The following is a 24,923-nucleotide window of genomic DNA, read 5'->3' on the forward strand; positions in this document are numbered from 1 at the left end:
ATTTTTGAGGGATATTTAACCTAATGCAGTTGTGTGTGTACTGTTACAGGACATTACTGACAGCTGGGTTCTGTAGACATTCTTTGAACTGCTCTTATCAAACGAATATCTCAGTGTTGTCCTGGAAATCAAACTGGAGCAGAAACTGTGATGTTCACTGGTGTGGATTTTCAAATTAAAGACACGCAGGGCTTCTGCTATTTGACAAGTTTTTTTTTTTTTGTTTCATTCGTGGAATTAAATGTTTGTATTGTGCACCTCTTCTTTACTGTTGGATTTATTTTGTTCTTAGTATATTTACCCACACCAGTTTAGGGATGTGCCTGCATCAAATTTTCCTGTTGCGATTATTTGCTAATGCTTTTATCACAGTATAAGGTATTACAAGGTAATGATATTTAGTTTAAAAAAAGTGGTCATAACACAGTATAACAGGTATAAATACCTTTTTTCTAGTTAAAGTTAAAGGTTTTACACAGATTAAAGTGCAAAAAACTATAAAGACCCATACATATCACTTTGAAATAAGACCTCATTAGATAACCATTAACATTCACAATAAGCAATAGCTACATTTGCTACAGAAATTATTAATCTTTGTTAAAAAATAGTTCATGTTAGCTCATTACATAACACAGTTGCAACTTTAGATTTTAACAACGTGTTATTAAAAATTGGAATACCTAAGATTAGTGAATGTTCAGAAGAATTTTTCATTGGCTGTTTATGCTAACCAATGAATTAACTGATGTTAACTAATGAACCCCTAATGTAAAGTGTGAATAAACAATAAAGAATCAAAACACTTTCAAACAATATCTAGGGCATGTTGTTGGCCAGATTAAAATGATAAAAAAAGCTTGAAAATAAATAACCTATTAAGTCTAAATATATAAGTATTTGGTGCTGTGATGAACTCCATAGTGAATATACAAATCTGAATGGCTATTTAAAATTATTTAAATATGTTTTAGAAAGTAGCACAGCTGCTTTATTTATGGGGTTTCCAGGGTAAGGGCTGCATTTTCTGCAGTTTAGCACCATCTGCTGTCAGAGAGTGAATTTGTTTTCATTCAGTGTATGTCTCACGCATTCCTCCATGTGCTTCTCATGCATGCTTGTTTACATCAGAGTGCACACGCGTCTTTCAAGCAGCATACAGCGGTGTTGTGCATTTTTACCAGTTGATGGGAAAAGTATTCTTAAAATGCATTCCAAATTCGGAATAATTTGTAATATATAATTATTCACGGTATTTAGAAGTGCCCACAATAAGAATATTGTGCATATCCATTACCGTGATATATCACATCATGGAATATCGGCACATGCCTACACCAGTTATATGTTATACTAGTCAAAGTGAATTTAATTTAAATCCAACAGCACAATTGCAATTATTGATATTGCCATTATACAAAAAATATTTAAACAAGAAGTTCATTTCGAATAAGTCACACTTTACACACAATGTGGACAGTTATTTTTATTTTTTGCATCGCCAAGGGAAATTGTTCCAAAATCAAATCAGCTAGAAACTTCAACACTAGATGAATTATGGCAATCTTGGTTGTTGTTTGCATTTTTGACCTTCATTTTTGACTTTATCAAACGGCAACCCTACAACTAGAATATGTGGTAACATTTTATTTGAAGCCTTTCTATATGTTTCTGTTTTGCCCTTTTTGTGTTTTACAGCATTATACTTTCTAAAAGTGTAACAATAGATGAGTATTATAATGTATTTCAACTGGTTATAAAGTATTCATGAAATCCCACAATTCATTATAAGGTGCTTTACGGGACATAATTCATGAAAAAATGCAAACGTGGACATACATGCATGCTCCCATATTATTAAAGCAGAGTTTGTGCTGAATATAGTGCAATCAGGCTTTAGCCATTAAGATGTTATAAGTAGCATAAATAAATACAAACATCAGGGCATGTCAAAACATTTACAGTCCCCAAAAAACTAAAAATACTTAAAAATACTAAAATACTTATTAATGCATTATATATAAAAGCATAAAGTGTAAGTAAATTATCACTTAATATGCTAAAGCTAACATAGACCAGAAATGTGTACTACAGAGACTGAGTGTCCCAGACTACCCTAAATTACCCTATATGAGAGAGAGAGAGAGAGAGAGAGAGAGAGAGAGATCAGGCTAGTAGTGTCAGGCCCAATAGCTAATCATCTCATTATTTATGTTTCACGACATGTATATCCCCTGAGTATGGTTGCACTTGCATTGGAAACACAATCAAGGACAAAACACCTACTGGCTCTTCGGTCATTGCTATGGTAGATTGTTTTCCTAGTTCAGTTTATCAGGGGCAGGGCTTGAATAAGAGAGATGAGTTGTTGGACTTTCCTCATGGGAAATGAATGATGGAAGCACACAGAGGTGCGTATGTTAAGTCATATCTCACAACTGACATGAGTGATGATGACTGGGGCTATGATGACTCAATATTTCAGTATGAAGAAATAGTCTTCGAATAAATAACAAATGTAGTCCTTTGTCGACCAATTAGCTCTAATTTTAGGTCCAGAATGTTTCTTAAAGTCCTAAATGACTTATGCCTTGGAATGAGTAAGGCCTTAATGAGCGTGTTTACATCAGATTAATGTTAGCAGGAAGAAGTGTCTGATAAACACAACTAATGAGGTGAAGCCTGACTTTTCAATCAGCCTCAGGTTAGTCTTGAATTGAAAATTCTGCTGGTAGTTGGCAATAAAGTGCACATTATTGAAAAATATTTTAAAAAGAGTTTTTTATATTTTGAAATCAGAGCTATCATAAAGGTTTAAAGAGCAAGTCATATGGGTTTTTGAGAAATATATATTTTTGCAGTTTGTAATGTAGCTATCCTTCAGTGTAAACAGTCTGCAAAGTTGTCAATCAAAAAAGTGCATGATAAATAAAGATATTGTGTCTCGAAAGAAAGAGTCGACTCTGAACCGCCTTAACGAGTCATCATATTTTTAAATCTTCTGCCTATTACCTATATAATACGTCACAAGGTACAGTAACAAGTTTGCATAATCTCGAAATACTAACACTCTGACAAACACTTCCAGTAGTTAGTGAGTGTGTTTACATCATGTCGAGAAGACGCTGTGTTTTCAGCCTCACTGGGGATTCTAACACAGTTCCCACACGTGAACCTGAAATTAGTAAATAATAATAATAATAATTGCAATAAACTGCTGTCACATCACGTAAAGGAAATTTCCCACCTTTTTTGCAACCCTAATCACAACAGCCTTGGCCAGCTTGACCAATCAGAGCAGAGTAGGCTTATGGAAGGGAGGAGTTTACAGACCTTAAACTCAGAACTGTTTAGGACAAATCGTTTTGAAATCATTGAAAAATTATTCTAATATTAAATGCATATTCTGAGAAAATTACAATGTTTTGACCTAAGATGCATTTAAACTGTTGTAGGGGACTCTTAACACAGTATTAGGGCACTTTAAAATACCATATGACCAGCTCTTTAGTTGAATCACATTTTTAAATGGAAACTGTTTTCAAACATATAGATGTAAATGAAGATTTTTATTTAAATGAAAGTTACAAAATATTTCTATTTCAAATAAATGCTGTTCTATTCTTATTAAATAATAAAAAAATAAAGATTTCTGAACGATCATGTGACACTGAATCCTAAAATAATAATTTAAGAAAATTATGCTTTGCCATCACATGATCAGTTTGTTTAGTGTAAGTTTTTTTTAATTGTGTAAATATTTATTAATATATATCAGAACAGATTTTGAAAAATTTAGCATCACATCACTTGCTCATTAATAAATCCTCTTGGGTGCCACCAGAATTTGAGTTCAAACAGCTGATAAAAACATCACAATAATTCACAAGGTATGTATGGTATGTACAGTATACAGTACGTGTGTACAGTATACTGTTGCAGTGTTAAGTGTGCACTGTATATGGCTTCCTCTATGAATGCTGACAGACTAACAGGCTTTCAAACAGTGACTGACATCACCTTTTGACATGTTTCTGTGCAGCAAGCATTTATTATGTGAGAGTTTCTAGATTTATGGACTGGTTGAGTTGGAGCCTGACACAGATAGTCTTGGATACAAATGCCATCCATCCTTGCTGTGAGTGTGTTAACTAATTTGTGGGTCAACATAGTGAAATAACAGCCTATCCTTCCTGTGAGTGTGTTAACTAATATGTGGGTCAACATTGTGAAATAACAGCCTCAAAAGTTATTAAAAATGCAAAAGAACATATATTTTCAATGCAGAGCACAAATTAAGATGGATTGGCTTTACAGATACAAATGATCTGAAGAATGTATTGCCAGCTTACAGAATAAATATTACTGTTCAAAATTCGGGGTTGGTAATATATATATATCTTAAAAGTCTCTTATTCTCATCAAGGCTTCGCTTATTTGATTAAAAATGCAATAAAACAGTAATATTGTGAAATAATATTTAAAAGTAATATATTCCTGTGGTAAAGCTGAATTTTCAGTGTCAGATGATCCTTCAGAATCATTCTAATATGCTGATTTGGTGCTCAAGAAATATTGATATTATTATTATAAAAGTTGCAAACAGTCGTGCTGCTTTTGTGGAAACTGTGTTACATCTTTTTCTTTTTTTCTTTCTTTTTTTTTGATAAATAGAAACTTAAAAAAAAAGTTCTTTATTTTAAAAATAAATATTTTGTAACATTATTCTTGTCCTTGAAGAATAAAAGTATCTCTGACACCAAGTATTTAAGCAGCATTTATTTGCATACATCTGCATTTTGTTGCATGTAGTTTTGATTATGAGTGGACATTTGTGGGAAACGTTTATACGGTTAACACCATTAAAGTGAAATACATAATACTCACTGGATCAGAGACAGTGGTTTCTCTCTTCCCCCTTTCTTCCACTTATATAAAAATGTCCAAACTGAGGTGAGAAGTGACCTCTGCCATGTCAAAAATAATCCAACTTTTAAAAACGTCTTACATCTTCTTGATTCCCGTTTCACTGCAATGCACATCTAACTGTTTTTGAACATGGAAATGTGTTCTGTGTGAACAGCTTTTTAGTCATTCTGTACTAACTGCTTTCTGTAAATGTGGTTTGGTGAGGTGTGATGGCTGTATAGCAGCTGGGCTGCGCTGTTCAAGCCAGAATAGATCTAATGGATGGAAAATCCAATTATGATTGATTGGTCTAATTCATTTTTTTTTTTTTTTTTATCACTTTTAATCACATAAAATGTTCAGCCATGAAACTAGTTTAATAATTGAATGTAATCCAACTTAACACAAAACCTTTTTTGTCTATCCACAAATCTCATTTAGAATGTGTTGCATAATATTGCAAAAATGTTGCATAAATCTGACTCATCTTAATGAAGACTGGATGTAAGAGTCACCCGGATGTTTCAAACATAGCGCTGCCTCTGACATTATAACAAGCTGGTCTCATTTGCTTGTACTGTGACAGCCCTTTGGCTTCCGACTGCTTCCTCTGGAGCATGTTCTCACCGTTGACTCTGTGTCTCTGTGGGGAAGGCTGGCAGGTAGTTCTTCAATATGCCTTCTCCTGCTGTGAGGCTGCAGCGTGGGCTCAGTGGTGGATTAGCCTCCAGCTCCATCCATAACTGTCCATCAAGAACTTTTGTTCTGGCACAGTGTCGATCATACTTCCTCTCTCCATTTCATCTCTTTCTGTCCCTCTTCCCCTCCATTTGTCTTACTCTGTCTCATTGTCTTTGCTGCTCTTCTTTTCCAGTGTCAATAAGTGTCATCTGCTATTATTTAGATACATACAGATTTAGCAAGCTTTATTCTGTAATATAATATATAAGGTATAATGAGACAAGATTACCTCTAGGGTATGCTCTGCTGAATTTTGACATTTATGACAACATTATAATATTAATTTTAATAATATTAATTAATTCGACAGATCTATTTTTAGTCAATGAAATTAATAAAATGCATCTAATTTTAAATGAAATCTTTTTTTACTGAAACTTTCAAGATTACAACATGTAAAACATGATTATGTAAAAAAAAAAATCAGATGACAACTGATACCAGATTACCCAATAGTTGGTTGCAAAGATAATGTTCCTTTACAAGGAAATGTCCCAAAATATTTCCTCTAAAAATATACTGAATGATAAATCATCACACTGTATAAATATTACACATTACAATTAAAAATTAAAATGATCATTAAATTAGGACAGGGCGATATGGAGCTAAAAATATATCTCGATATATTTTGCTATATCTCGATATACGATATATATCTCTATCTTTACAGGAAAAATAACCCCCCAAAAACTACTGTAAAAACAAATATGCCAAATATTACGTTTAGGGCCCTATGAAATGTTTTATTTTTTTCTTCACCATATGTTTTATTGTTATCTAATTCTGTGTCTAAGCAAGTGTAATTATTTAAATGCATAAAAACAACTTAATTTGTTACATTTTTTTCTTAAAATAGCCTTATGTGAAATGTTTTTCCTCTCTGAAATTCTGTGTATTCACATTTTTCTGGTTATCAAATGAAGGCATAAAATATTCATTTAATTTATTTTTAAATTTTTGAAAATTAAGCAAACTTTATTTTTTGGTAAACAAACGGGGTTGTGTGATTATTCCTTAAATTATGTTCGTTTCATTTTAATAGTAGTAGTAGTAGGCTATGAACTTTCTGCTGAACAATAGGCTAGTAATAGATAGGGGAGAACCGGGGCGAAAGTAACGCGGGACGAAAGTAACAAAGCGATTTTCTCAGAGCCTATTACTGCATTTGCATTCTCAGCTATGACGGTATATTCAGCATTCAATCCTTGATGGAGCTGAGAAATATCACGTGATTTCCTCATCATTTCCCGCAGTTAGGTCGGTAAAACTGTTTTCGAGTACAAAAAGTAAATTATTGAAGCGGTAATTTTTTTTTATTAGTTGCGTTATTTTTTTGTTTCATGTGTCACAGTAATGATCAATCTACAGGTTATTTAGTGCTTTAACACATCCTAAAGTTTGCATTATCAAAGTTTTTTTAGTATAAAAGTAAATCAGGTTTAAATGCCAGGAGTTCCTGTCGGGACGAAAGTAACAGTTGTTACTTTTGTCCCGCTACAGAGACAAGAAGTATTTATTTTGTTCCGGTACATGCTATTCTGTGAATTTCTGTCTCTTGCATCATTTATTAAAATGTTAATGTCATATTATACCATAAGAATATGTCTGAGTGAGGGCCAGAAAGACAAACAGTGGTCTGGTTTTATCCAGATGTTTATGAGAGAGCGTTTCTGGACATAGAGGAACATCTGGGCAGCTCCTACCTCGCATTTACCTTAGTTATATTTAGGTTTTAGCCATATCTTAGCTTTTACACCTCCAGCTATGAATTTGCCGTGTTTCCAGATGTTTTAATGCACATTTTGAATTTATGCATAAAAACAAAAGGATGGAAACATGAATAGGCCTACTGTTACATTATGTTTAGAATTTATATTATTCCAGTGTAATTTAATTATTATATTGTTCATTCTGTTGAAAAAATGTTTTATAAAAATACACTGAAATAAAAAAAATAAAAAAATAAAAAAATAAAGTTTGTACAGTCGGGTTTTGAGACATTTGATGAAACTTAAATTTAAAATAAAAATATAAATATGTAATTTAATAATTTTTTTTACAAAAATAAAAGACAGAATATGTTTGCAGTTACATATTAACAAGGTCATAGTCAGGTATACTTAATAAAAATAAGAGTAACAGAAAATAAATCTAGCTTATATTGTTGTGTTACTTTTAACCCACCTGTGTGTTACTTTCGTCCCAACCGATGGGGTCAAAAGTAACAATGTGCAACTTATGTTCAAATTGAAATTATACTGAAGCCTTTCTACATTTCTACAAAATACCACCTGGTATTGATAGACCACACTTATGAGTTACTGACCACAGCAGAAATATATCTCTGTCTACAACATTATCTTTTAAAATGATGTTTTTCTGAAAAATGGTACTTTCGCCCCTGCTCTCCCCTACTTTTATTTTGACGGGTTTACCTTTACAGTTCTGTGTATGTGATACTACAGTCTATGATGTGATATATGATGCTAGTTTTACTCAAATCAAATGATAACTTTTCCGGCTTAATATTTACAGATATCCATATCGCGATTTGATGTGAGTGCAATGACCTACTTTTGATTAATTCATTTAAAATTTGACAAATTCCGTGACATTCCATGTTAAACTGTAAATTCCGTTTTTATGACTGAATTCCGCGATTCCGTCCGCATTTTCTGCATCGCGGAAATCATAGGGCCCTACAGTAGACATCTTCCTGCTGTTCGCCCGACGCCTTAAAACCGATGTATCTCCATATAATGCAGCCAGTTGTCTTTTTTTTTGACTAGTTCTGTAGCCTCCGGGCTTGTTGAGGACGCCACCATGTTTATGAAACAACACGCGAGGGGAGGGGGAACAAAATCAAGGAGGGGGGGGCGAGCACAGCACAGAGAAGACAAACAAGCAAAGTGGCGGAATCAGAATTAAATATAAACAATATATCGATATATACGATATGTCAAAATCCATATCTTGTTTAAAAAATATCTCAATATATTTTAAATATGGAGATATCGCCCACCCCTACATTAAATGTACATTGTTCTTAAATGTCTTTCCCTAGCTTCTGTCATTTTGGTTGGATAGCACTTTACATTACAGTCCTGTTCGACATGTACAAACTATGTACTTATTATAATAATTGCACTAACTTGGAACTAACCCTGAACTCACCCCTAAATCTAACCTTAACCCATGTAGCTACCTTATATGCACAGTACTTTCTTAGGTAAGTTCACTGTAAGTACACATAATTGCACGTATTGTAAAATTAATTGCAACCCTTGGTAGGGTATGTAGAAGGAAAATGTAGTATGTACTATATAGTATTAGCATTATATCAAAGAGACTGAAGATAAAGAGATTTTCAAAAATGAAGATTCTGACATAATTTACTCACCCCATCATTTACTCAAGGGAGGTGGGGTACTTCTGTCATCTGTTTGGTTACCAATATTCTTCAAAATATCTTGTTTTGTGTTCAGAAGAAGAAAGAAACTTTCGAACAACTTGGGTTAGTAAATGGTGACAACATTTTCATTTTTGGGTGAACTATCCCTTTAATATACTTATATATCAAGACCAGCACTGGCACTTTGTGTTTTGCATTCTGCATTTATTAACCATTTTCTTTTACCATATCAAATTAATATTAACATAAAGCATCTTACTGTTAACTCAATATAGTGATGGTCATTCTTTTAAAGTATAGCTTACATTCTGAAGTAATATATAACTTAGTACAGCCACATAGCCTTGAGGCACATCTTTTTCAGTTGCAGCTCTAAAAGTTATGTAATGAACATTTCACTGTATTGTGGTGAGCAGCCTTTGCTGTAAATGAAAGCCAGAAAAAGGATAGTTTCAGCTGATTTTCTCAAACAAAATTCCAACTGCTCATCTAACAGGCTCTTCTTACCTTTTATCCATTAAAGAAAGAAAATTGCCATTGTTACAGATAGTCCCAGTCAGCCCTTCTTAGGTGTAAAAGAAAAACTAAACAAATTGCACCATTATGTAGAGGATAACAGCTTTTAAAACAGGCCAGAGCTATTTCTAAAGCTGAAGCTGGAAAAAATAAAGAGAATGCATAAAATGAATTGAATTGCAAGGGTCATGCAGTCATCGCATTTCTCCTCAGCAGGATAATCGAATATGCGTTGTACTTAAGCTGTGTGAAGGTTTCTCAGACCTCTCTTTAAACATTACTTTTTTTTTTAGCTTGGAGAATGTACAGGATGGCAATTTCAAAAAAGCTTAAACTGTACTGTGGCTTCCACTGAACCAGATACTAAAACAAACTCTCCCAGCTGTTGAAGAAATGATGTTCAGGATTTTATCCTCCTGTGTCCATTGTGGCTCAAATGAAGGACATTTCAAAATAGGGTGTATGTGTGTGTGTTTTTGCGTGACCTTGCAGAGAGTTTGGGCGCTGGAAGGTGAACAGCCTGGCTCTGGAGAGAGAGGACAATGGCGTTGCTCTACCCCTCGATCCAGAGTTCATGCAGACCATCAGACAGTTGGGCCGCAGACCCACTCTCAGTGCCATTACCGAGAACATCATCAGGAAATATGGCACACACTTTCTGCTCTCAGCTACACTCGGAGGTACTTGAACAAAGCTGACTGTTTATTTAAATTTATGCATTTTGGCAGATTCTTTTATATGCCAATATTTTTTTTTCTTAAATTGTATTCTACTGATTATCATCATTTCCATAGAAAAAAAAGAAAACGTATATATATATATATATATATATATATATATATATATATATATATATATATATATATAGTAACTTGTTAGATGTATCTATATTTAGGATCATAATCGTATTAATAAGATTTCATTAAAATCTTTAACACTAATCTTTTTCTGAAAAATGTTCAGATATACTCATATCATAACTATGCATCTGTTCAGCATTATGTAAAGTGTTAAAGTCTTTTAATGACAGCTTACGTTCTCATTATTTATAAGTGTTAGCATAATACATTTATAGAAAAAAAAAAAAATTATTTGATAAATCGTCCATTTTTTATTCCCTTCAAGACATTTACTGTATAGACAATTGCCTTGCTTCACTCTAACATAAACACAAAGAACATTCTTCAAGAAGCCATTTTCCCCAGCGTTCCTCACTTCTTTATGTTGCTTTGCCCTGTTGCAGGTGAGGAGGCATTGACTATATTTGTGGACAAGCGGAGGCTAAGCCGGACGGCTGACCTGACTGACTCAAATGGCACGGCTGTGACTCTGGAGGCCCTGCACCAGCTGGCTGCCTCCTACTTTATAGACAGAGAGAGCACTCTGCGCAGACTACACCACCTCCAGATTGCTTCCACTGCCATCAAGGTAACCCTGTGGCCTAGATGCACTCAGACCTGGGGACCTGACCCCACGTTTGAGTGCTTATTTTTGGAAAGGGGTTTGATTTGAGCTCGGCTGTTTCTGTTGTTTTGCAGCTGCATCATTTGGAGATCAAAAGAAGTGGGTTAAATGTTAGAGAAGCACAGCAGTTTTCCCTTCATTTTTGTTCCTGTGTTTTTGGTTGTGGAAATATGAGGTATTAATGAATCGCAGGTTTGAACAAAATTATGTGTGTACACACAGAGGAGCATCTGATAAAGTTAAATTGTGTTTAATAGGCACTGTTTTTACACACATATTCAGCTTTAAGCTCTTTGACACATCATACATCAGCTAATCCAAAACAAGTTACCGGTAGCAAGCAATATGTGTCAGGTCAGGGATTGTGCTTGAAACAGTAGCCCACATACTCTGTGCTATGTGCATACTTCTGCAGCATGCATCATACACACTCCTAAATACTTATTGGAAAGTTAGAGTTAGAATGGTTTGAAAAACAAAGGATGATTCTGTAATGATATCTGTCATACTGTATGTACAAATCTCTGTTGGTCTCATTTCAAGCATGGGAATTCTAAATAATTTAATGATTCAGATCCCTCTTAATAGTCCAGTTCCTTGATGTTTCCATTAAATATTCTTCTAATATATTTAAAAAATATATGTATTTGATTGGGTAAAAAGCATACACCATTGTTTAAAAGTTCAAAAACATTTTGTGTTTGTTTTTTTAATTGTAAAAAAATAAATAGATAAAATACAAATCTCACCAAGGCTGCATTTATTTGGTCAGTAAAAACAGTAATATTGTGAAATATAATTACAATGTAAAATAACTGTCTTTTAAAATATATTTTAAAATGTATATAATGGCAAGCAATCATTACTTCTGTCTTCAGTGTCACATGATCTTTCAGAAATAATTATAATATGCTGATTTGGTGCTCAAGAAACATTTCTTATTATTAATGTTGAAAATATTTTCTCTGCTTAATACTTTTGTAAAAAAAATTCTATATACTTTTTTAGGATTCTTGACTAGAACAGAAGGTTCAAAAGAACAGAATTTATTTGTAATATAATTGTTTTGTAAGTTTATAAATGTATTTACTGTCACCTTCAATTTAATGTGTCCTTTCTGGAAAAAAAAGTATTATTAAAATAAATAACACTGACCCCAAACTTTTGATTGGTAACGTCAGTCAATAGCTAAATAGAGTTCATTTTATAAAATTTAGTGGTGGGATTTATGTTAAGTGCTGGCATGAATGCAATCCAGTAATTGGCTATATAATGTGCAAGCTTTATTTAAGGACATGGTCAAAACACAGGCAGGGTCAAACTGTTACTGTTTCAGTAGCTGTGTTGTGATAGTGCTGTTGGTAAACACTGTTAGTATGGTATTCAGTCAGCATCGCTGGAAGAACGCACAACAGTTGGTTCCGGAATTTGAAAGAATTGAACTATGTTCCATGTTCCTGTGGCTCAGTGGTAGAGTATTGCATTAGCAGCACAAAAGGCTGTTGGTTCGATTCCCAGGGAACACACATACTAGTAAAAAAATAAAAATAAAATTGTATAGCCTGAATGCACTTTAAGTCGCTTTAGATAAAAGCGTCTGCTAAATGCATAAATGTACGTATACCCTATTTCACTCTAGTTTATTTGTATTTACCTTGCCTCCTGACAGCAAATGTCTTAACTTAAGAGCTTTTAAGTTATCATGATGGAAATTAGTAGATGGGGGTCCTTTCAGATGCCTTTATTTGCTTGACATTTCAGGTGCTTGATGTGAAATATTCTCAGGATCAGCTGTCTTTAATTCAGCCCATGGATTTTACCTCAGGTGGATGAAGACAATGTAATGTGGATGTGAATACAAAGGCTCACACCAAACTGGCGATTATTTCTGTGGAAAACATACAATGTTTTAGAGAGAGTGGTCTGCTCAAATGGAAGAGCTATTTTCTTGGGGGAGGGTATAGTGGGAATATAGCAAATAAATTAAAAATATAAAGGTGCAGGTGGAATTATGCATCAGTGTGACAAATGATCCGTTCCATTTCAATAATTTCTTTGAGAGCCCAGTCCATTCCTCTGCCATTTTGAATATAAGTGAGGTGTCAGGCTCTAATGAATAATAGACTTATGAGGAGGATTTTCTGCACCGCAAATACTAAATGAATCTTTAACCTCCACAGTCAGAGATGACGGTGGACAGGAAATGTGCAGAGTGCCAGTTGAAATGAATCACAGGATTTCATTTTGATTTACAAGAGGGAGGAGTGTTAGTTGAGGTTTATAACAATCAGCGCATTTAGAATCTTAAGTATGATTGGAGTATTCAAGCGCTTTTAATGTCCAAATGTATGATTGCATGTCGCCTGACATGCTTTCTGCAATCATGGTGATATACTTGGAAGTCATCATGCTAAGTGGCCAGAATTGATATCTCTGAAGAGGCATGGATGAACACCAGGCAATGGGTCAAGGACTCATTAGAACTTTGGGTCCCACTTCATATTGTGTCCTTAATACCTGTGTACTTACATGGTAACTAGATGTGTACATAGTATGTAATTACAATGTAAGTACGCATTGGTACATAGTATCTACAGCTGTAATATTTGTGTAAATACACACATGTAACAACCCACTGAATGGTATGTGTAATTACAAATGTCTTATTTTGCATGTCCATATTTTAGATCCCTTAATTCTACTCAATACCTAAACTTAACAACTACCTTGCTACATATTAATAAGCATCAAATTGTCCCACATTCGGAAAGCAGCCTGGAGTAATACGATTTGAGCAGACATAAAGGAATTTAGGTGTATTCGTAGGTGTAAACAAATCCAATGCGTCCTCAGTGGCTCTAATGTCGGGAGAAAATTAAGACTCTTATGTTCATGTTTACATCCAACTACAAAACACCTGGATTGCTTACAAGATATTGTTGTCACTACAGCTGATTGAACGCGGAGAAAATGGCAGACAGCGTACAACTGGCTAAGGGCGTAAATATGCTAATACGGGACAGTCCGTCAGCCGTCGTGGGCGAGACTTGAGCAATATGACATCATGTTAGAAAATTGACTTTATGCATGAACGCTGGTCACGTATTTCCAGTAGAATTTTAGCCAATGACTTCCCTTCTGTATATGTACTTTTGCATGGTTAGAAAAAACGAAAGTTTTTAATAATGCTTTCAAATGCCTTCAAATGCCCCTTAAAATCTATTTCAAGCAAATACTTTTCTTTAAAAAAAAAATAAAAATGTTAATTTCTGGCACTGGTAGTGGGACAGTCCATTTGTTAAATCTAGGCCTGGTCTTATACAGTAGGTGTTTTTTTTTTTATAAATTATGAGTTTTATAAAAAAAAAAAGTGGAGTTCATGTAAAATACCATTTTGACAAATTTGCTGATTATATTAGATAAATTGACAGCTATGAACAGGAGGAACTTCACTGATGCCAAGCTGCGAGTGTTGTGCTGTCTGATACAGTATAGTGCAACATTATTGCAGTCACACAGTGCTATCACAGGAACAACTGCTGTGGGACAGTAATACAGGTTAATAATTTACCATCCTGTGAAAATAATTAAACTAAATATTTTGTTATAAACTATAAAAGTCATGTATTAATGTTCTATTTAAATATTTGTTAAATATTTAAGTAGAAATGTATTTAAAATTATGAGAATTTATTTCAGACTTAAGCTGAAAATATCTTGCCTTCTTCACTGACCTGAAACACCCTCATTGTCACCTAATTCTTGTTGGAAATTAAGAAATTATTTTGTTAATATCCATAGTACAAAAATCATTTATGTTACATAAACAAGCACATGAGTCAAAATGAATACAATATAAGTAAACATGTTATCTGGATTGATTAAAACTAATAATGAAAAGACAGGTATGATCTCTATAAGGCTACGTTCACACTGCAGGGCTTAATGCTCAATTTCTTTTTTTTTTTTAAATTAGATTTTTTTGCAAGGCCGTTCACATTTCCAATTAAATGCGATCTTTTGTGATCTCCTGTGTGAACGTGAAATGACCCAGAAGTGACCCGCATGCGCAGAAGAGTACTCAACGCTCAACGACGTCACTCGTTGTTTGCGGAAGTAGCTAACGTTAAACATGAATGTCAACAACAGTGTAGTCAACAGCGGAGCTCTTTTTGCAATATTAAAGTTATTTTCCCAAGGGAGCCAGCACAATTACAATCTTCTCGTTTTAAGAAGAAAATTAAAAAGAAGGAGGAGAGCAAGGTTTTTGGCCATGGCGTTTTGTGGAGCAGTGTTAGCAACGTCGGTACAGAGAAACGTGTGGGTGCGGAGTCGCAGCCAGGAGTGGTGGGATACTGATGTGAGTGGCTTCACTAATACATAATTCATCAGTTTATCTTATCGTTCCCGCCTACTTCAACGCAGACGTATGACGTTTGTAGCGTATCAATGACGTACGGGTCGGATACATGTGGCCTGGCCGTTCAGACGGAGGACGCATTTCAAAAGATCGGATACGTATCGGATTCTGGACCACATACCCTAGTGGCCTGGGTCACATTTGAAAAGATTGGATCTGTGTCGTTCAGACTGTCATGAAAAGATCAGATACAGGTCGCATAGGGGCAAAAAAATCGGAATTGGGTCATTTCAGCCTGCAGTGTTGAATATAGCATGAAAATACTCATCCTCAAAGTGTCGATGTAACTCGAAACATCTCCTTGCTGTTAGTGACATCTGACTGCCTCACAATTAATGCAGTTAGCACTGTTCACAGTAATCGGGGAAGCTCTTTTAAAAAGCGAGTGTAAAATATCAACTTCTCCTGCAATGTCTCCACAGTTAATGCCAGCTTCCGCCGCTGCTGTAAATGATGTAAATGAGCTGGCTGAGGCAAAATGCAGAGGTTATTGAGCATAAAGCCTATTGAGACTGTTTTTGGGGATTAAAAAAAAAAATTGTGAATTGTTTTTAATTAGGGTGGTTTTGTCCACACTCTGGTATGTAAAGGTGCATTTTGCATCTGATGTCCCCTTTAAAAAAATATAGACGATCCAGACATGAAAATTTTCTTATCATTGACTCCTCTTCATTCAACCAAAATTTGTTTTTGGAAGTTATTTTGAAATGTTGGTAACAAAACAGTTATGACTTTCTTTTTTTATGACAGCTAACAACTTTTATTGGGAAAGCTAGACTGGTTCTATGGCAATCTAAACAGTTTGGTTTACCAACATGTTTTTTTTTTTTTTTTGCTTGGAATGCTTGGAATGACTTAAGTATATGGTGATTATTTTCATTTTTGTGTGGACTGTCCCTTTAAATAAAGCATACACATTATTTTTTATATATAAAATATGTGGCCTTTTTCGATTTTTATTCCGTTTTCCTATGTACTGTAATACTCATAGTCATATTCTTCTCTGTTAAGCAATCATATATATTTTGCATGCTATGAATTCTCTCACAAACTCGGTGGTAAAATATATAAACTGTAAAAAACTTTATGGAAGATTATGATTTAGAGAAAGAGTTGGGCATTTTGCCACTGGTAGTGCTTTGCCGTTTGTCTGGGTCATCAGTCAAGCATCCCGAGCACAAGCTGGGAGGCATGAAAACTCTGCCAAGCACCTCGACAACTCCCCCAGTCTCTCCCTTTTAACTGCCATAAACCAGAGCGAGAACTTCCGAATCCAGCTGCGACGAAAGAACGCTTGAAAAATCAAAAAGAATTTCAAGCTAATGCGTGCAGATGAAGCTCTCTTGTAGAGAGCATGCCTTTGTGTTCCATTTTAAGATTTCACAAGCTGGAGCTGAGAGCATTAACCACTACTAGCCTCGCCGATGATTCCCTGCTGCTTTCAATAAAGTAATATTTTTTGTGGAGAAGGGTATAATTCCATTCTAATGCACACTTTCCACCAATGATAATTTTCCCCCATAGCGCCCACTGAAAGGAAGGGTATGCTAACCCACCAGAAAGAGACTTTTTATGAAAACAGCTGCTAAAATATCTGTTTGTTTCAATGCAGTGTAAAAACATGCCTGATGCAAATAGGAAAATGCCTATTGACTAATTCTCTCTGATTAAATACAGACCCCATTCTAGCTGGAACTTTGTTTAAAGCAACTGTATAATAAGTGTCAGTGCTTATGAAACATTAATGACATTTCTAGCGTATCAAAAAAGCTGGAATCGGCATCTTAAAATCCATTATTATTCAAATATGTAGCTACGTAGGCCCCCTTAGTGATATTTTCCATAGTCTTTGTTGAATTAATTACAGGTGGGAATTACAGAACTGTCTGTTTTTCTTCATTTACTGTTTGAGAAATGCAATCTATCTATCTATCTATCTATCTATCTATCTATCTATCTATCTATCTATCTATCTATCTATCTATCTATCTATCTATCTATCTATCTATCTATCTATCTATCTATCTATGTGAGCATTAAAAGTGAGGCATGGGTGCTGTGATTATTATCCTTTCTATTTTCAGTGCAGTGTTTTAGTCTCTAAGCATGGCAGTATAGAATGACACGTCTAGGATCGAGGCCACCAGGTCTTCTTTAATAAAGACAGAGGGAACAGTCTTATGAAGTTCAGAGTGATTGAGAGTGAATGTTACAAGTCACAACTGACCCCTTCCTTTGAATACATCCCTTCAGTCTCAGCCACACTGAATGCAACCCTTGTACCAGTTACTGATCTCATTAAAGCCTGCTGCTGGAAGTTCTGATGTGGTCAGCACAAATAAAACACAGAAGATTGTTTAAAAAAAAAACAGTTTTCAGTCCACATGGTTTGTACTCATCATCTATAATGGATTGCACATAGTGCATACTCAGGTAAATTCAGAATTTCCAATTCAGATGCACTAGCTGCAGCAACAGTTCTCAGTTTTTCTCTGTTTCATTATAGAAAGTTCTGCACATGCTCCACTTCATTGGGCCCTTGTTGTGTACCGGCTCATTGCTATGCATAGAAAAACCCATCTTTATACTTGCAATTGGTCAATTTCCCTCCTAAGTCGGACATCTGTCTTTGTTAGAAATTAATCTGCTGATCCCTGTAGAGGTTCCTTGGATTTTAATTAATTGCGTGGACGCGTCAATAAGAGGAATGAAAAGGCCAGTGGTAGGCTTGCTGAACTTGTGCTTTTCCTCCTGATTCGGCTTTCACTACTCTCACTGGCTTGAAAGTTATTTCAACACGCTAAATGGAAATTAAATAAAGCAGCTCTCGATAATGGGGATTTGCTGCTTGTGTAATACATTAGAAATGCTTCCTTGGCTTTTCCAGGTCCTCAGTCATTTTCAGTGGTTCACTTCCATGACAACAACTGTGTTCTGCTTGGATGGTTCACTATAGTGTTTACTTAGTCTCATTTGATCCGGTTCACCGTTTATCCACTGACCCTTGAGTAGATGTCGAACAAAGGCAACTTTTCTTCCAACACAGAAGAAGAATAGTTAGTTTCGCCTGACAGAAATTCTGGGTCACCATTAATCTACAAACATGACATGAAGACTTTTATTCACTCACTGGGGGATATATTATAGAAGACAATGTAGAACAGAGAACAATTTGTAAGTGACAGGTAGGGAGATATATTTGCCCACAGGCAGTAAGTTTTCTTCTCATGTGTCAGCCGAGCCTTGATATAGTGACTTTTGTCAGGGAAAAACTGAAGGTTTTGTCAGGAATGATTGAGCTGGGATTGTGCACATTTTAACACAAATCTTGGATGGGAACAAATATACTGTGTTGATAGCTTTGTCAGTGAGGTGTCACTGATATAGATGTTCTACTTTTATGCATACCTGTTTGTTTGCTCTTGAGCATTGATTCATTTGACTTACATCCGTTTCATTTCTTTCAGTATATACTGTTCCTTCCAATATAATAAATAGATCTGAAATATCTATGTTGATATGCACAAAATTTATTGTCAAATTCAAGTCGCGTTCAGCCACAGGTCCATTAACCTTCACTATTTATGTACACTGAAAGTGCATTATGTTCACTGTGAAATCTTGCCCTTCAGTACATTAGTAAATTTGGCCTAAATAATACCCTAGCTTTCTCAATAACAGTCAGGTCCTTGGTTGTAACAGAACAATTGTTATAGTATTCTAGACAGACGTTGGAGCTCCTTTACAACATATTTATGGGACATATTCATTATTTACCGTAATTCCTCAAATAATAACCGGTAGTCAAATAAACGCCGGGCCTCAAATATAGTGGCCGGGGGCGTGGTCAACACGGACAAATAAAGGCCGGTCTTAAATAAAGGCCGGGGGAAAATTTGTGCAGCAGAGCCAGATAACGAACTTACACGCCCACTGCCGGAGCGTTTCTCGTTCTTGAGTCAAGAACCGGTTGCATCGGTTTTCAGATCACCAATACACTGAACCGCATACCTGTCAACATTTGGTTTTCGAAATCCGGGAGATTTGTGCAGGGGGCGGGGGGTGCGGGTTTGGAGAATAGCAAGAGGTAGTCTCATGCTGTAAAGTCTACTGCACGTGTTAAGTGTATTATTTACATTGCAATACCCATAAATGAAAACATAATTTATTAATATTTCTTTATAATTTTTATTTGTGATTTTATTACAACAAAGCATCACAGTTTTTAACACTGGTACCCCAGAAGCGTTTCTGTCGGACGCGTCCGATTCGAGAACCCGAGGATCTGATGATACTGCGCATGCGTGATTCAGCGTGAAGCAGACTGACGCGCAGCGCATGAGAACCAAGCTTGTTCTTTTAGTGATTGATTCTGAACTGATTCTGTGCTAATGTTATGATCTCTGTCCACTGGAACGCTATCGCTTTTAATTTAAAACGGGTTATTTAAAACAATTACTTATCAAACAGACAGAATTAGAAATAAAGGCCTGCCTCTAATAAAAGCCTGCTTCAAATAAAAGCCTTTTACCTTTTGCAGTTCAGGTAAATAAAGGCCCTGGCTTTTATTTGAGGAATTACGGTAGTTCTTAATTTTTATATCAGTCTCAAGTGATATGTTGGTAAATATGTTAATAGATTTTAACTATACTTAGTATGAAATAAATGTGTTTTAAATATATGACTTTTTTCTAGGGGTGTTTAATACAGTATGCCTTTTTTTTGAGCTTGTAGAAGCACTGGATGTAACTTAGATTTCACAGGCCAGTCATCTGCCTGCTCTGCATATTTAATAGCCTCAGTGTCATTTCTGTCTCTGTTTTGCACAGAGTATTGTCATGTGCTTTCTCTTGTCTTCCCTTAAGGTGACCGAAACAAGGACAGGCCCTCTTGGATGCAGTAACTATGACAACCTCGATTCTGTCAGTTCCGTTTTGGTTCAGAGTCCTGAAAACAAGATTCATCTACAAGGTAGCACATTTATTATTTAATTATATCCCAGACTTTCCAGTGATATCATCACTCCTTTCATTTCATTCCTTTATGTTGATATTGAAAGAGGCAGCAGCGTGTTCACAGAAATATTCGACAAACGTCTTTTGTTGTTAAAGCACACTTAAAGGTTTCAAGGAAATTTAGCTTATGAAAAGTATGAAAATATGTTTTGAAAGATGCTTATAGATACTTAGAATGTTTAAATACTTTAAGTTAAACTAGTATTTTATTATACAATTCAATAGTTTTAAGGTTGAAATAAGTCTCTTATGCTCTCCAAGGCTAAATTATTTGGTCACAAATACGGTTAAACAGCAATATTATAAAATATAATTACAATTAAAATGAACTGTTTAGTATTTTATTTTATTGTAATTGATTCCTGTGATGGCAAAGCTGAATTTTCAGCAGCCATTACTCCAGTCTTCAGTGTCAAATGATCCTTCAGAAATCATTTTAATATGCTGATTTAGTGCTCAATAAAAAAAATATTATTATTATCAGTGTTGAGATGATTTATATTTTTGAGAAAACTGTTATACTTTTTTTTTTTAGTTATATGATGATTAGAAACAGAAATCTTTTGTAACATTATAGATGTCTTTACTCTTACTTTTGATTCATTTAATGTTCAAAACAAACAAACTAACTAACAAAAAATTCCTGATCCCAAACTTTTACATGGTAGTGTATACTGGTTTCATTTGTTTAATGCATATTATGCATTTTTATATAATTAATTTTGTTTTCTTCTAGGGCTTCAGGCCATTCTGCCAGAATACCTAAGGAGCAGATTTGTGGAGGCAGCTCTCAGTTATATTGGCTGCCATTCAGAGGGCGAGTTTGTGTGCCGGGATAATGACTGCTGGTGCAAATGCAGTGTTGATTATCCCCAGTGCAACTGTCCCAGTGAAGACCTGAAGGCAATGCAGGACAGTCTGAAACTCATCAGAGAGTCATGGATCCAAGCCAACCAAGAGTTTGAAGAGTCTGGTAAGATTATGCAATTTAATTTATTTATTTATTTATTTTAATTTACCAGTAACTTTTCAAGGAACATGTTGAACAATTTAAATAAATTGAAAACAATTGTGTTAACTTATTTTCTTCATTTACTGTACTTAATTTCTATTTTAGTAATAGTTTCTATAATAGTTTTCTATTTTCCATGTAATTGGAAATAGTAGGGAGACTAAATCTTCCAATCTTCTAAAAGGACACAAGCAAACCATATATGTTTTATAAAATAGTTCTGTCATGTTCATGGGAGAAGTAGCAGTTTGTGAACAAAATTTATTTGAATCAGAACTTAAAATGAATTGGTTAAAAAAAATAAGTCAGAATGATTTTGTGATTCATGACTGGTTTGGTTCTTGCCAGTTCTCACTCGCTTTTATCTCTAAATAATGCCTTGATTTTCAGTCTTTTGTACGTTTTTGTATAACTTATTAACACAGAGTCATATGGACCACTTTTATGATTCTTTTATTCCTTTTTTAGTTAAAACTCTTAGTCCCAATGCAGAATAATTGCATGGAAAAGAGCGACTAGCACAATTCTTTTATAATTCTCCTTTTATGCATACAATCATATGGGGATAGGCAAAGATAATTATTTTGGGGTGAAAAACATAGCATTAAATGGTTTTGCATGAGGTTTTATGGATATAATTTATTTTATTTTATTGTAAAATAGTCTTAATTCAGAGAGGCCAATGGTATGCCAGCAAAAAGTTAATTCCATCGTGCCCTATAGATCTGTGAATATCCCTGACACATAGTGGGGTGACATTACACAGTGATTGTTGTCACCTTGTTAGATTTGATGGCTGACAAGGAAATAGTGGGAAGTGCTTCCTGGGATCTAGTGTCATTGTGGTAAAGCAGCGTTTTGGACTTGGCAGGCTTACTTGTCCCTAAGCTAGGCACTGAGCCAGCACAGAGAAGGGTTTTGTGTGCATCACAGCCATGTTGGAGCTCTACCTCCTGCAGCACCAGCGGGGAGTGAAAAACCACTGCTTAATGACTGTAAACCAAATAAATAAACAACAATCATCTGCTGGAGCAAGATCATCTACCAGTCCGCTTCTCTATTTGTCAGGGGCATCACACAGTTTTTGTTTTGTAATGAAATTCCTAATCAAAACAAAACTTGGAGGATATCTAAAAATTGAACTTGTAATATTTTCAGTTACCTAATGTTTGATTGCATAAAAAATCCAATTCTGCACAGACTGGAATTGTCAGGCTATGATGAGGATCTGTGCTGTTAATTATAGCCACTGAGATCATTTCTTGTTAGATGTTAGGTAGAATTGATTGGGGCGTTGAGCACCATAACACGATTATTGATTTTTCTCGCCATGAATGAGAATGAACTTCCCTTTGCTGGAAGACATTGGTATGGCTGAGATGATTCTGCTTTGCTTTAACTACTTGCTATACTGTCAGAACTTAATGTGTTTTATTATATATATATGAAGTTGAACCACATGTGCTCCTTCAAAATCAGCCTGTCCTTCTTAGAAAAGGCTTTGTGCTTCTTAGCAGCTCATTGAAAATACCCTGCTGTCCTCGCCTATCAGTGTTCAATCACACAGGACAATTTTCAATTTTCATCAAAGGAGTGAAAATAACATTCCACCTGCTCCCCTTCCACACCCATTTTCACTGTTGACACATTTTGTCAAACATGACTGATTTCTTTTTTCCCGACATGATGCAAAGTCATTCCAGTAATTTATTTTCAACACTTGTCTGCCTTTCTAGAGGACTTCCAAAATTTTGTGAGGAGATTACCAACATTCTATGCTCTGAACACATCTGCTGTGCAGTACTTTTGGAAAATGGACCCTGGCGTTCAGCAGCGCTTTCAGCTGCTGGAGACTAGCACTCAGCAGCTGCTCAGTAAAGCGCGGCGGATTGTCGGCAAACTCTTCAAACTCAGCAAAAGGTGTCGGACTCTGCCAAAAATATCTCTGCCCAGGGAGAGGTAAGAGATTAGCCATGTTCCTAATGGGTTATAACTGGAAATGTCCATATTTATAATTGATTGTAAAGTGATGACAGGTAAACAATAGTTTATCATTGCTTCCTGAAGGATTCAGGTTTGAACAGGCTTTTTTGGTAACATTTTATAAGATTCAATTCGTTAACATTAGATTCTCATTGCCTCCGAAAAGATTAAGGGCCTTTCTGGTAACATTTTACTATAAGGTTCAATTTGATAACACTAATTAATTAGGTATCATTAAGAAACAATTACAAATTGCTAAATGTATCATTTAGTAAGCTACAGTCCTAGTTTAGATTTAGTTTTGTTTTATTCTGTTGATACCATTTACAAAGTTTTAATCAAGTTAATTCAAATTTAGTTGCAGAATATTAACTTAAATATCTTATTTAGTTTTCATTTACAATTTTAACTACTGTAATTAGGTTGTTTTTTTTTTTACCATGAAAACAGTCAAAGTAGCTACTGTGGCATTAAAAAATCTAACATTAATGTAGTTTATTATTATTATCATTCATTCAGAATATTAATAATAGTATCAATATAACCAATAGGCGCTTACAAGACATCAATTTATGCATACTTGTAGAAAATAACATTAACCAAGAGTACTTGTTATTATTAAAATTCTGTTAAATTTCTGTTTATAATTAGTTCATGATACACTCTCAGAAAAGAAAGTACATAATTGTACCTTTAGGGGTACAATGGCTTGTCACTGGGGCTGTACCCTCAAGGATACAGTTTTTGTACCTTTGACAGTGATTTGTACCTTAAGAGACCAGTTTGGTACCTGTGGTGGCCTGTTTGTACCTTTATTTAACGGTACAAAAATGGACCCCTCAAAAAGGGTACAAAATTGGCTTCGACAGGGTACAATCCTTGATATGACATATATATATATATATATATATATATATATATATATATATATATATATATATATATATATATATATATATATATAATTTACACACACACACACAGAGAATTAAAATCTGAATTTATTCAATCCTTTTCATTTTCACATTTCATTTTAAACAATGTCTAACTGTGACATATAAACGATCATCTACTGAGTAAGTGTATTTAACACCACTGGGGTTGTTTTAAGTGTAATTAATTAAGTCCTCTTTTCAGTGCAAACAAATAAAATGTTAATTATGTTAAAAATAAAGTTAATGTACAAGATTAGACATAAAATCAAGAGTCTTCAGACAGATGTATAAATTTCATCATTTATTGAACAAATGGGCAAATTGGCAACTTAAAGCATATACCAGATGTGTAGAGGTTAATTAGTTACATTCATTAAGTGTTGCACAGAAACATAAAATAGTTAATAAAACACATCATCATCAAATCTGTTCTTGTTAGTGCCTGCAGATAAAAGACAAAAGTAACACTCAAGGTCAGCTCTCCAACTGATTTTATTTATATTAATTGTTTTTC

General features: G+C 34.7%; 1 protein-coding gene across 2 annotated transcripts in view; it reads left to right on the forward strand.

Annotated features, from left to right (window-relative positions):
• Positions 1–24,923, forward strand: part of LOC132151800 (BMP/retinoic acid-inducible neural-specific protein 3-like) — a 45,248-nt gene that overhangs the window by 8,430 nt on the left and 11,895 nt on the right. For both annotated transcript variants that reach the window (XM_059560173.1, XM_059560174.1), the window contains exons 3-7: positions 10,073–10,260; positions 10,824–11,008; positions 20,330–20,435; positions 21,216–21,452; positions 23,228–23,450. In XM_059560173.1, coding sequence (XP_059416156.1) covers positions 10,073–10,260; positions 10,824–11,008; positions 20,330–20,435; positions 21,216–21,452; positions 23,228–23,450 — 939 coding nt within the window. The remainder of the gene's footprint in view (positions 1–10,072; positions 10,261–10,823; positions 11,009–20,329; positions 20,436–21,215; positions 21,453–23,227; positions 23,451–24,923) is intronic.

The sequence above is a fragment of the Carassius carassius genome, chromosome 10 (genome assembly GCF_963082965.1).
Source record: "Carassius carassius chromosome 10, fCarCar2.1, whole genome shotgun sequence".
Taxonomy (NCBI): domain Eukaryota; kingdom Metazoa; phylum Chordata; class Actinopteri; order Cypriniformes; family Cyprinidae; genus Carassius; species Carassius carassius.